This window comes from Fukomys damarensis, unplaced genomic scaffold, assembly GCF_012274545.1.
Source record: "Fukomys damarensis isolate Sample0158 unplaced genomic scaffold, DMR_v1.0_HiC HiC_scaffold_16, whole genome shotgun sequence".
Taxonomy (NCBI): Eukaryota; Metazoa; Chordata; class Mammalia; order Rodentia; family Bathyergidae; genus Fukomys; species Fukomys damarensis.
Window position 1 is genome coordinate 46,316,014 of NW_022900928.1, and position 13,288 is coordinate 46,329,301.

The 13,288-nt window shown below is 32.8% G+C and overlaps 1 protein-coding gene across 4 annotated transcripts in view; it reads right to left on the reverse strand.

Annotated features, from left to right (window-relative positions):
* Fam76b (family with sequence similarity 76 member B) overlaps positions 1-13,288 on the reverse strand; it is a 36,195-nt gene that overhangs the window by 19,161 nt on the left and 3,746 nt on the right. For 3 of the 4 annotated variants that reach the window (XM_010633646.3, XM_010633644.2, XM_010633642.2), the window contains exons 5-9: positions 12,010-12,209; positions 8,697-8,744; positions 8,424-8,504; positions 7,649-7,784; positions 4,738-4,839 (exon numbers count right to left, since the gene is read on the reverse strand). In XM_010633646.3, coding sequence (XP_010631948.1) covers positions 4,738-4,839; positions 7,649-7,784; positions 8,424-8,504; positions 8,697-8,744; positions 12,010-12,209 — 567 coding nt within the window. The remainder of the gene's footprint in view (positions 1-4,737; positions 4,840-7,648; positions 7,785-8,423; positions 8,505-8,696; positions 8,745-12,009; positions 12,210-13,288) is intronic. The other variant, XM_010633643.2, reaches the window with a different exon arrangement.

The window sequence follows — 13,288 nt, forward strand, 5'->3', positions numbered from 1 at the left end:
ACCCCCAAAAACCCCCCAAAAAAAAAAAAAAAAAAAAAAATCACTTTATCAAAGGCGGTCTCTTAATGATACACAATTTCTTTGAAGCATCTATCAGAACCATCTTCTCTGACCTTATTCATTTCTTTAGTTGCTAGTCATTTGGCACTGTGCTTGTATGACCTAAGTATATTACTGTTCTTAATTTCAATAAAGTCTAGTTTGTTTGGTTTTTTTTTTCATAGATTCAAAATTTCATTCTGCCAATGATCTGAACTGAATTTGCATTTCCATCAGTGTTTTACTTATCACTGAGAAAGACAGTCCTTGATCCAATGTGCTGTGGACTATCACTAGTGCTCAGAAAGGAGGACTGAGTAAGAATCTTCCAATGAATATTTTCATATTTTGACTACCTCTGCCTTTCCACATAGTCTCCAAACTCTGGACAATTACATGAAAAGGATCCCTCATATATACAAATATATTAGTGACACACTTTTAAAGTTTCTGGGCCAAAAATTGAAGACTAACAAAAACAGTGTAGAATCTGAGCCCTGTTGTAGCTTTAAAAGATATTCCCTGGTTGATGTTTTAAAGTCATTTTTTCTTATAGGTCTTAAAATATTTTTTTCAAGACAATTTAACATTAGTGTTTCATTTTTTATTTTTTTTCTACTCTAAATTTAGCTTTTGTATGACTGCATAATACTCTATCATCTCTGTATGCCACATTAGTTCATGAAATATAAAATATATATTATTTATAATGTATCAGTATTATGTAATCTCATTATATATCAAATATAAAATATAAACATTTTTCAGCATTCGTACTTCCACTTCTCCAAACTCTTCATATTAACACCTCTGAAATACAACTGCAAATACCCTCAGTGTTATTTTAAATGTTCAATGAAATAATTTCATGTTTAATTACATGATGAATAGGGTGTTTTCCTATTTAATAGTTATTAAATAACTGAGGTGACAATGAAGTTTCAATTTCAAATTCAGTATCAACTTTAAATTTTAAAAACAATTGAAAAAGGACATAAACTTAACAGTTCAAGTCAGTCAGAAGGCCAATTAATTGAGAGTGTTTGGCAGGGAAAATCAAGTAGCATATTCATAATCATTCACTCAGCAGACCAGTCACTGTGGTAGTTAAAAAATTTTCCTTGATAGTTACATCATATTTGATTTATATTTATAACAGACCCAATGGGCAAAATCCAAAAATTTAAGAAACTAATATTTCAAAATATAAAGTCACAAAAAGCATAAAAAACCTGTCTGTAAATCTACCTCAAAGAGACTATTGCCAGATCTGTAAGGTACATTCATATAAAAATGTTTATACTGAATACAGAAAATGGCTACAAAGTGAACATCCATATTATCTTTTCTCAATAAAGAAATTTAAAAAAAATCAAATATTTTTATATTCTAAGCACAAAACACAAAAGCTTGGAAAATAGGTCTTGAAAGCAGTCTTTCCTTTTAATGCTCCAGCAAATTTTCAATCTGCATTTATATATTTAGTCTCTAGCCACACCACTAAAATTTATTTGTTGATAAATTATGCAAGAAAAAGCCTTTAAGATAAACAGTGCATTAGTTGTTAAATGGATACAAATCCAAATTTAATTTGATCATAAATATTAATACATTCACAATACAGGTATAATCCCTATGTCTTGTTGTTGGGTAGTCTTAACCACTTGTGGTACATGCATGCATGACTGTCCCAGTGGGTGACTTTTTATTAATTTTATTAATAAAAACCATTAGATGAGTTTGTCCTACCCCAGTGGCAGAAGCTGCCTGATGGAACTGTCATGCATGTACCACCAGTGGTTCAAGCTGGTGGGAATGTGTTAATTATACAATGTAATATTTAAATATATACACATGTCAACATTTTTTGTCTTAAAAATTATTTATTATTACTTCTTGCAAAAGTAAATGAAATTAGGGTCAGAAATTTAGCTCAGTGGTTCCGCTGCCTGCCTCGCAAGAGCAAGGACCTGAGTTCGATCCCTGGTACCAAAAAAAAAAAAAGTAAATGAAATTACTTAAAAATTCTTAAGCGAGTTATAAGCATTTAGACATGGTATCCTAAAGGAAAGGATATTAGAATAAGAATTACAGATTCAGCTTTAAATCCTGGATCTGCCACTTACTGTGTAATATGGAGTGTATCTTCTTATGTGTAATAGAGAAACTTCAGTTTTTTTTTTTTAAAAAAGAACTAATCAAATATGTAAAGAGACCTAAAATAATGACTGGTACATTGTAGGCACATAAGTGTCAGTTTTCTCTTTTAGCCACTCCTTTACATTAAAAGAACAGAATTTTTATTTAGAATTCTTAGTGGTTATGGGGTATCTAATTAATTTTTTGGTACTAGGGATCGAACTCAGGACCTTGTGTTTGCAAGGCAGGCAGCAGCACCACTGAGCTAAATCCCGGGCTATTTTACTGTATTTATTTATTACTTTGGTACCAGGGATCGAACTTGGGACCTTGCACTTGTGAAGCAGGTGGTGGAACCACTGAGCTAAATCCCCAGCTATGGAGTATTTTATACATTTGTGTTAGTGAGGTTCAGTGCTTACTCCCAAGTCTGAAAGTTTAAAATATCTTATGAGTTAGTAGAGCAAGATGAATTTTCTTAAAGAATTTAATTCTTTATCATATTCCATTCTTAAAAATAAGAAAGTAACTATATTTACTCAGTTCACTAGAGTATCTCACACTAGCTGCCAAAAGGAGTGGATGAAAAGATGGCAGTTATGACAGAATGTCTGCAGAAATAACACAAAAGGTACAGGGAATGGTCTGATTAAAAAACAAAACAAAACCCTGAATAATCTCAGATAGTGGGAACAGTGCAGAACAGGTGAAAACCTGGGGCAGAAGATATGTTTGTATTTCTTACTAATTTTGTGACCACAGTTTCATCTGTAAAATGAGCATCCCACATAACTCAGATATTGTAAAGAGTAAGGCAGCATATGTAAAAGTGTTGAAAATGTCCTGTTTTCATATAAATATTACCTACGGAGGTATTATGTGAAACAGCAGCTACCCACCAAGAGGAGGCAGGCTTAAGATACTAATCAGGGTAAAGCAAAGAAGGTTCTTTCATGCTTGCAACTGCAGTTTAAAATTAAAAGTTGCTTTTTTGAGCAAAAAGAACTATGCTAAGCCATGTTTTGGTGTGTCTGTTTTGTTTTGTTTTTGAGACAAGGTCTCACTATTTGTCCAGGCTGACCTCGAACTCACAACAATCTTCCTGCTTCAGCCTCCTTAGTGCTGGGATTATACAGATGTGCACCACCATGCCTAGCTTACATCATGTTTAAGTACTGCTTATAGTTATGTTATCTCAGTCTGGATTTACCTCAGAGCTTTGAGTACATGACATTAAATCACAAATCATTAGGTGGGAAATTATATTCCAGGCAGCCATTTAGTGTTACATAATTAGGATACCATAAAACTAAAAGTAATACTTGCTAGTGGGAGAAAAACAGTAATATACAAGAAGCCTGATATTATAATATAGGCCATCTCTGAAAACAGATGGCAGATTGGCATTTCCATAAATCTGCACTCATGTAACAAGTTATTTGAATGCCTACTATGTCCCAGGTTCTATGAGAAGCTCCTCTTCAAAAGTATAATATAGTAAGATCAAGATGAAAACCAGACAATCAGCCCAAATTTCATCAGCTGGTACCTAAGTCCTACTCAATTTAAGATACTGGCAAAGACATAAAACTATATGAGAATAGCCAATAAATATCCCTTGGTTTTAAAGCAGTATTTTAAAAAATAAAAATAACAACATACGAGGGCAGGCAAGTGGGCTGGCTGGCTTTCTTTTCTTCAAAATTATACTTTTTCATCAAGTCTGAAGTCTATGGGCTGACATCACCTATTCTTTTAAGACTTAAACCCCTAGACCTTAAAACTGTGTTACTCAAAGATTAGTTCTACAAATGTCAGAATTTATAAAATGGAGAACATGTAATTTAGTGTGGTTTCATTTCTAAATCTGTAAAATGCAGGTAACAAGCAAGTAAGAAAATAATCTGTATCCATGTTTGATGTTCATCATCCCTGCAGGTGAGACATGATGTTCTACCCTGTTACTTTGATAGCTTCCAACTTCACCATTCATTCTGCACCTTTAAATTCCATTTAATATGCTTTGCAATACTCTGTGACTGAGATCTTTAACAAGCTGTTGGCAGAGAGGAGTTGTATGGCGCTTTGCAAGCCAAAGTACACAGGTTAACTACACTCAATTTAAACCACTGCAAGCAACATACATTTCCCTCATTCAAGATCCCTGAAAACTGGTTTTCTATATTCACTCCCTTTCTCACGCTCTGGAGATAAATAGGATAAATGACTGTACTAAAGACCTCATTTATACCTTAGGTTCCATAAATATGTTATTTAATTTTTTGCTATTAACCTAATGGTCAAGTAGACATATTCCAATGGTTTCTTCTTCTGAAACTTCATTTCAAATTTAGGCAAGTTTCCAGGATTAACGTACTGAATTGCTTTTCAAGTGATTTCAAACAGTACCTTTTAATGGGGTCACAATTAAAAACATTAAAACAGAAAATGCAATAAATATTCATAAAATGGTGATACTAATTCAGTCTAAGTGGCTGAATGCTATTATCCAAGTATAACCATTCTTGACTATTACTTTACATAAATAATATCATTTACCTGAAGTTGTTCCACAGTTTCTTTGTGAGCCTTTTCCATACTGTTCATCTTTGTTCTCAAATTTGACTCTTGGTACTGGAAGTCTGCCTTGAGTTCAGTTAACTGAGATTAAAAGAAAAAGGAGATACATAAATCTGTATGTGCATATATATGTAATTTCTGCCCACGTACAGAGACCATTTAAAAAATCCTTTACAATAAACTCACATTCACAGCAAAAATGGAAAATGTTAATAGCAATTTCTTAAATTTTATAGCTATTTAGAATTCATCTTGTGAAATGATGAGTAATGTCTGCTCAAGTATAATTTTAGTGTTAAGATAACACGTGACTAGTAAACTTTTGAGAAGTTGCCTTTTTTTGTTTTTGGACATAGTTTGAAAACTGGCATGCTGAAAGAAAAGGTTAGATAGGGCCTGGGATTTAGCTCAGTGGTTCTGCCACCTGCCTCACAAGTGCAAGGACCTGAGTTTGATCCCCAGAACAAAAAAAAAAAAAAAAATTAGCTATAACTTGGGAAAGTACTAAAGTTAAAATATTGTACATGTCAATATAAACTAAACATTTAAACTGGTTTCAAGTTAACATAAGCTTTCATTGACAAAATAAAGTTTTACATTAGGCAAGTGCAAAGAGAAACATTTTCATCATCCAAGAGTTCTGTTGTTTTTATTTAATTTTTGTCCAGGATTTTATATATATATTATCACCTCAATCATTTTTACTTGAGGTAAAAATGGAGAGCAAAATACAGAAGTACAATTAATGCATAAGGAGCCCAGGAAGTGATTAAATGTAGCAAACAAAACCCCAGTAGTTTGAGGAAGACTAAATGATCACTTTTTTCATAAATATAAATGACATAAATAATGTAATATCTCAAAATTTAACTAAGAACTGTTACATAATTTCATTGTTAGAACCATGCAGTTCAGGTTATTTGAAATGTTCATAATGAGGGCTTCAAAAATTTACACATTTTGTTTCTGTAATTATCTAGTACTGAGTAAAGTAAAGGATGTATAACATCAATAATGAAGTCACAGTGTCTTATTTTCAAGTAAAAGCTCTTGTTTTTGACAGATTCAAAGTTTCACTAAATTCCCTCTCTCAATTTCCTATACAAGAATTCCTGTTCTGAAATGCCAACTCCCACCTACCACCTAAGGTAATTATTCTACTCTACACTGTGAGTTGCTTTTAGACTATCACCTTCTGGAGAATATTTGTCTTCTCTGTCTCTGCATCCTCATGCTCTAATACAGTGCTTGGCTTCAGAAGTCACTGAATAACTGCTTGTGAAATACATCCAGGAAAAAATTTGCCTGTCTGATACATATAAGAAAAAGTTGAAAATGTGTAGCTATTTTAGATTTATGATTATTTTCCTTTTAAATCTGCTAATTTCAAATCCCAGTGATGGTTTCTGTTTTGCTTTTAAAGAGGAACACTAACAATGCAGAAAATTTCAACTAGTTTCATTAATACAGAATAGTCACGGGGGGAAAATGTCAATATACACAATCTATTGACATTGCTTTTTAAATCACTGCTCTTATGTTGAAATGTGGCAATTTATTCAACTTTTTTCAAGATTTATGTAGACATAATTTGGCTTTGTCTCTAAAATCCTGGGCATAGAATATATTTCCATAAAAGCTCATTATTTTAAAAAACTTATTAATCAAAAACAACTACAAGAAAAACATATCCATAACTACCCTAATTTTATCTGACATGTCAATCTTAATTTTCATACACTACATTTACTTAAGGTACAAATGTACTAAAATTTTAGTCCATTAACAAACTGTGAGAAACCGTATTACAAAAGCTGGACAAAAGCCAGTTCAGGCATTAGTGCTACAACAGCTTCTCAGAAAAAAATGATTCTCACACACACTCACACACACACACACACACACACACACACACACACAAAATCATGTCTTATTCATAATTTAAAAAGGAATGTTTTAATATTTTGTTACTACATGAGATGTTTAATACAGTTCAACCTACATTGATTGTCTGGGTCCACAGAACAAGCAGAAAAACAGATTTCATCCTCAAAAATGACAAAATCTTCAGTAATATCCCCTATGAGCACTTACACATTTCAGAAGCTGTAGTAAATACTTTGCATACTTAATCATCATAACCCCATGAGATAGTACTGATGTTATTTTTAAAATGAGAAAATTGGAGTTTAACAAAGTGAAAGCATTCAGTTCACGGTCAAAACAGAAAATGCTAGAACTGCAATTTGAACCAGAATATGCCTCAGTGACTTCAAAACCCGTCTGTTGCTGTATGCCTACTTGCTATTATGCCATTCTGATTTTCTATAAGAAAACCTTAAATCTACTTGTAATTTGTTAATATTACTCTTTTCACTAAGTAGACAACAGGATTATGTGTTGATTTAACTGAGAAACTAAGTCCCCAAAACTAAATGATACTAAACACCTATGTGCTATTCATTACTAACTAATAACAACCCAAGAAATTCCCATACTACTTAATACTTCTCAGCTGTTAGTTGATCTGGAGTGACTATATTCAACTAATTTCTCAAATGGTAAGAATTTATAAAACATTTCATTTTTATCTCACAAAGCAGGAATTAGACTTTTAAAATTACGTGCTTAATGAAAACTAATGCTCAGAAATTATTACTATTCTAATTTGCTCTGTTATTCTTGGAAGTACAAAAATTCTGAAATAATTTTTACTTATCTTCATTAGATTTTAATGATTTTAATTTGATTCTCTGATTCAATTTGGGTTTCTGAAATTTATCTGATAAGAATCATGTACAATAAACATTTCCAAATTGTTAAAAGTTGCAATTATTAATCAAGAGATAAGATGTAAATCTTATCAGCCTTCAGTGAACCTTGTCCTTACCTTTTTATCTTTTTCTAAAATGGTCTGGTCTCTTTGCTGTAAGAGACGCTTAAGTGACATCACTTCTTCTTTCAGTTGACTTATAAGGACAAAATTGTCTGTTCCCCCACTATCTGCTGACTGATTTATAGAGCTACTAAAAAGAAAAAAAGTAAAACACAGTTAAATGAAGTAGAAGGAAAATTAGCAGGTGTTCAAATTGCATAAATTAGACAATTCCACAAACATCCTTAAGGCTAATGCAAAAAAATATGTACCTGACAGAAATGGATGCAACTGGCAAATTACCTTACTAATGGCACACATTACATACACCTGCAGAAATATAATTCAGTATTAGCTTTTAGGGGGTCAATACTTCTAGTGTAAAGCAATAGGCAGCCAATTTGTACAGTAACATCAGCAAACTTTTGGCTAATGAACTAAAACAAAGTCACACTAATAATATTTTAAATCTAAAAACATTTTCTAAGCAGGTCAATTTTAAAATATCACAATCAGATCTGTGTTTCTTTGAAGAACAATTAAGATAATGTTCTCTATTCAGATGTTTTCTTGTGACACCGAAATTTATTCCCCAACTAGAACAACATAGTTTAGTGCCACTTTTTTATTGCCAAAATTAAGTTAAAATGCTCTTAACTTTTCTAGGTGACTCAAAGAAATCAATGTAGAAGATAATATATTTCTATGCTTTTATCTAGCAATAACTGGCAAACAATTATAATTGTTCAACTACGCTGAATTTTTGCAAACACTAAGGAATTCATTTTACCTATCTCCATTAGATGGCTTAGATTCCAATTTGGGTTTTTTCTTTGGAGTTTCATTCTGAATTGCAGCAGAGGATTTATGGCTGAAACCAAACAATAATAATAAGAATAATTAGAGTAAAAAGGGTAGAGGCATCAAATCATGTTATTTTTCTTCCCCTAAAATATTACCGAACATCACCAAAATTTTTTGAAAGCCTACTTAACAAAATTAAAGGGATATCACAATTGTAAGAATACATTTCAAAAACTTTAGAAAACGTTAATGTATTTACCTCTGTTTCCACAGTCCCTGCTCTTGTTCTGGACTTAGATTGCTGATTCTGAAAAATATAAACAACATCTGATGCCAATATGTATTTACTCACCTATATTTTATAAAATTCTTTCTCCACAGGAATTAAATTATATGTTATAAACAAAACTTAATGAATCATAATCAGAGACAGGCAAAATTAAATTTTCAGTTAAGCCAATATACTGAATAAATCACATTCTAATGTGATAAATTCTAATCAAATTACTAGCCATCTTAAATTCTTTAGAACAGGGAGTATAATAAAAGGGGCTGATTTTGTTTTTCTTCAACAAAATTTCCATAATTCAATTTAGTACCACACAAAGAGCTAAGGAATATAAGCATAAAATCTACAACAACAGAGTTCTACAATTATGAAATCAAGCAACCCCTATACTTCAGCTGCCTTTAATATTTCATAGAGAAAACGTTCGTCTTTGAAGTTAAGACTGTGGGGCTAGAGGTGTGGTAGAGTGCTTGCCTATCATTAGCTAGACCTGGGGCTTGATCCCCACCACTATAAACAAAATGAATAAATAAAATGGATATTTAAAAAAAATAAATAAAGACTTTTCCTGTAGTCCTTAATCAAGACTCCTTTTTCAAGTAATTCAGGTTGCTCAGAATAGTGTGTTAAGCTGGTTGAGGACTACTGTAATGCCTCAGATTCTTTCCTAGTTTCCTACAAATCCTCTTCAGTCTTTAGGTCTCTCTTTAGTCAGTACTCTGAGGAAATTATGTTGCAAATAGTGGAAAATTTAATGGTAAAAAACAGTTTTATATATACATATAAGACTGTGGCTTCTTTCCCATTTTGTCCTAATAAGCATTTCATAGCTCACTATGAACCCGTTTCTTTCTGCTGTATTTGCACTTCAATAAATCATTCACTAACCCCTACCTTATCACTCAATATCTCATCTGTAAAGTGGTATTATGTATCTTATAGTTATATAAAATTTACTATTCTTTAGTTATGGAAAATTTTTTGGGGAAAAGTAAAAAACAAACAATGTTCTTAAGAATCAGCTGTAAACAAATATAAAAGTGAAATGGCAGCTGTAATTCCATCAACCAGTTATTTTTTACTGTGCCAATGAGTGGCAACTCTGAGGAATTCACCTGTTTCTTTTACAAATTTCATTACAGTATAAGCATTAGCAAGCCATATAATCACATATCAAACAACAGCACTAAGCACAAAATATATTAATAATGAGTAATCAGAAATACTTGGAATTCTCATCTTAGTTTCCTAAGGTTGTCCATTCTCACAGTCAAATTGACCTTACTGCCACCCCTGCCACTACCACCATCATCTCCCCATTAATCACCATCTATTATAATATGTATGGTCCTCATACTTGTTCTAATCTACTCAATTTAAGACAGAATCCTACCAACTGGTGGTTCAAAAACAGTCACTAACCACCAAATATAAAAATAGCACAGGTGGCCATTTATAGCCTCAAGTTCTGCATCTGAGGATTCAACCAACTATAGATGGAAAAATGTAGTTAAGATTCAAATAGTAGTTGTTACAGTTTAATTATGAAGTCTCCAAAAGAATCAGGTATCAAGGGTTTGATCCAAAATGCAGCAACATTCATAGGTGAAGTATGGAGAGGTGACTTGATCACAATGGCACTAACCTCATCAATGGACCAATCCATTGATGAATTCAGATCTGAACGGGCTATTGGGAAGTGGGGCTCAGATGGCGGAAGGTCACTGGGGGCTTCCCTTTGAAGAGTGTATCTTGTCCCTGGCCTCTTTCCCTCTGCCAATCTCCTTTTCTTTCTGCTTCCTGGCTGTCACGAAGTAAGCAGTCTTCCTTGCCATGATATTTCTGCCTTGCCATGGGCCTAAAAGCAATGGAGCCAGACAACTATGTACTGAAACCCTGAGCCAAAATAAATCTTTCCTCCATCAAGTTGTTTAAGTATTCTGTCACAGCAACAAGAAGCTAACACAGATATCACTGTACAAAGGAACAGAATTTCTTTCTTGTCATTATCTCCTAAGCAATACAGTAGAACTATTTATGCAGCATTTACATTGTATTAGGTATCACAAATAACTGAGATAATTCAAATACAAAACAATCATAGGTCATATGCAAATACTATGCCATTTTATATAAACCACCGTGGCCAGCCAAAGATAACTGTTTCTTAAGTAACCCACAGAAAAAGTTACCATATTATAATTTTATCCCTGAAAGCACACTTTATGTTCTTTCAAATAGTGCTATAGCAAACTTATCTATAAAGGACAGGAAAGAGACAATTTTGGCAGTTTTAAGAGTAGGTCTAGCATATTCCATTATGGTATGTAGTTATTTTGTCATTTTATTCTTAAAAAAGAAGCAAAAATAAGAAAGATTTTCTCCTTAGGATAATCTGATAAAAGACAACATTTCTTCAAATTAGCAGATTAGAAATTATTGCCCTGCAGTCTATCATTGTCATATTTAGAAAACACTATGACATGATAAAAGTAAACACCACAAACAAACAACAAAAATCTTCAGCCTTCAACAGGTGTTTATGATCAAATTTTAATTAAAACTACTATGAGTTCCAAAATATATAGTAGGTATCCTTTTTCTGTATTTGAACAGGGTTCATATCTATGTTTAAAAAAAAAAATAGTGAAGTACCACTAGTTAAAAATATTATTTCTCACTCTGAGAATTTCCAAGATTAAGAATGCTTCAGCCGGGCATGGTGGCGCACACCTGTAATCCCAGCACTTGAGAGCTGAGGCAGGAGGATCACTGCGAGTTTGAGACCAGCCTTGGCTACACAGTGAGTTGCAGAGCAGTATGACCTACATAGTGAGACCCTGTCTCAAAAGCAAACAAACAAAAAAAAAACTTCTAAGGAGATAGGGATAAGATTGCACAGTTTTCAATCACTGGTGTACATTTGCAAAAAAAAGATGAGGCTCTAATACCTGAAATCATTGAAGTACTAATGAACTGATACACTTACATTTTGACTTTACTTGCTATCATTTTACAGATTTATTCCATAAATGTCCTATGATTACTCTAATAAACAGCTAAATAATCCAGGTGTTTAACTGTTCACACTTCATACAGTAATACTTGACATTTATACAGACTTCATGAGGAGACAGCCTTAGATACTCAAGACGCTTACCATAGATAATGTAAACCAGACTAACACATAGTCAGTATTTGCAGATAAACACCAATATAAACTTTGACATACCTGTAAAATGACAGAAGGGATTTTTAGAAGATGTCATTTCAAAGTACTTACTTGTGATGACTACTGCTATGACGATGGTGATGATGGTGATGGTGGTGATGATGTTTCGAATGATGCTGATCTTTCTCAGTAAGAGATGATGATGAAGAATTTGAATGCGAAGATCCCAGGCTCTTCCTTTGTTCTTTTGTCTTCTGTAAAACTCTCTTGTATGATAAAGTACAGAGCCAGCATAATAATTTTCCATCAACCTTTTAAGAAAATAGTTGTAGTAAGTATACGTGTAAGCTCGCCATAAGTGAAACCCGGTAAAACAGTGTTCAACTTCCAGTTACATTTCATATATACAAGCAAAAATTAGTGAATGCATGCATTCAAAATTTTTGCAAAATAGAAGTAAAATCACACTTCTCTGAACGTTCAGAAAACGCTTATTCAGAGGATTATAAAACTGGTGAGGATGATTGATGCACTTTCATAAGTTTTGAGGCATTTTTAATTTGAAGAGCGATATCTTACCCTTATTCTTAGAAAATAAGCAGAAATGACTGATACGCTTTCAAGAAATCTAGCCTGAATTCTTCTATTCCTGTATAATTACTAACACTTCCAATAATAAGTATTGTGAATTTCTAGAAAAAGAAAGCTCAAATAAACAATTGATTCTCATTATTTCCAGACTATTTGCTAAAATTTACTTGTATCACCAAAATTAATACTTGTAACACATTTATGGTCATTTACGTACAGGTACACAGCAATGAAAACTTGTGTCACCAGAAAGCACACATTTATGCTAAGGTACAACAAGGTGGCACTTCCTTGCTTTAACTCTCATACTGTAAACAAGTGTCCTTTTTGTTTTTCAAGCTTTTCTGCTTTCTGTTGAGGATTTTGATATGCATAATATAGTCCCAAAGGACAGTGCTAAAAATGTACAGCATTCCTAAGCTCAAGAAGGCTGTAATGTGCCTTACAGAAAGAAAAATATATATTAGATAAATTTTGTTCAGGCATCATAAGTGCTGTTAACCATAAGTTCAATTAATACATATATATATATAAAAGTGTTATTAAACAAAACACAAAATAAAGTTATGTATTGGTCAACATTGGCACGAATCTAATCATGTTTCCACAGGAACAATACCTCAGTATTCACCAATTCAGTGTTTCTACAACTTTACAGAAAATAAACTACTACAAATAGCGAGAATCAACTGGATGTAAAACAAGAGGAGGAGGGGGCCAGGGATTTAGCTCAGTGGTTCCGCCACCTGCCTCGCAAGCGCAGGGACCTGAGTTCGATCCCTGGTACCAAAAAAAAAGC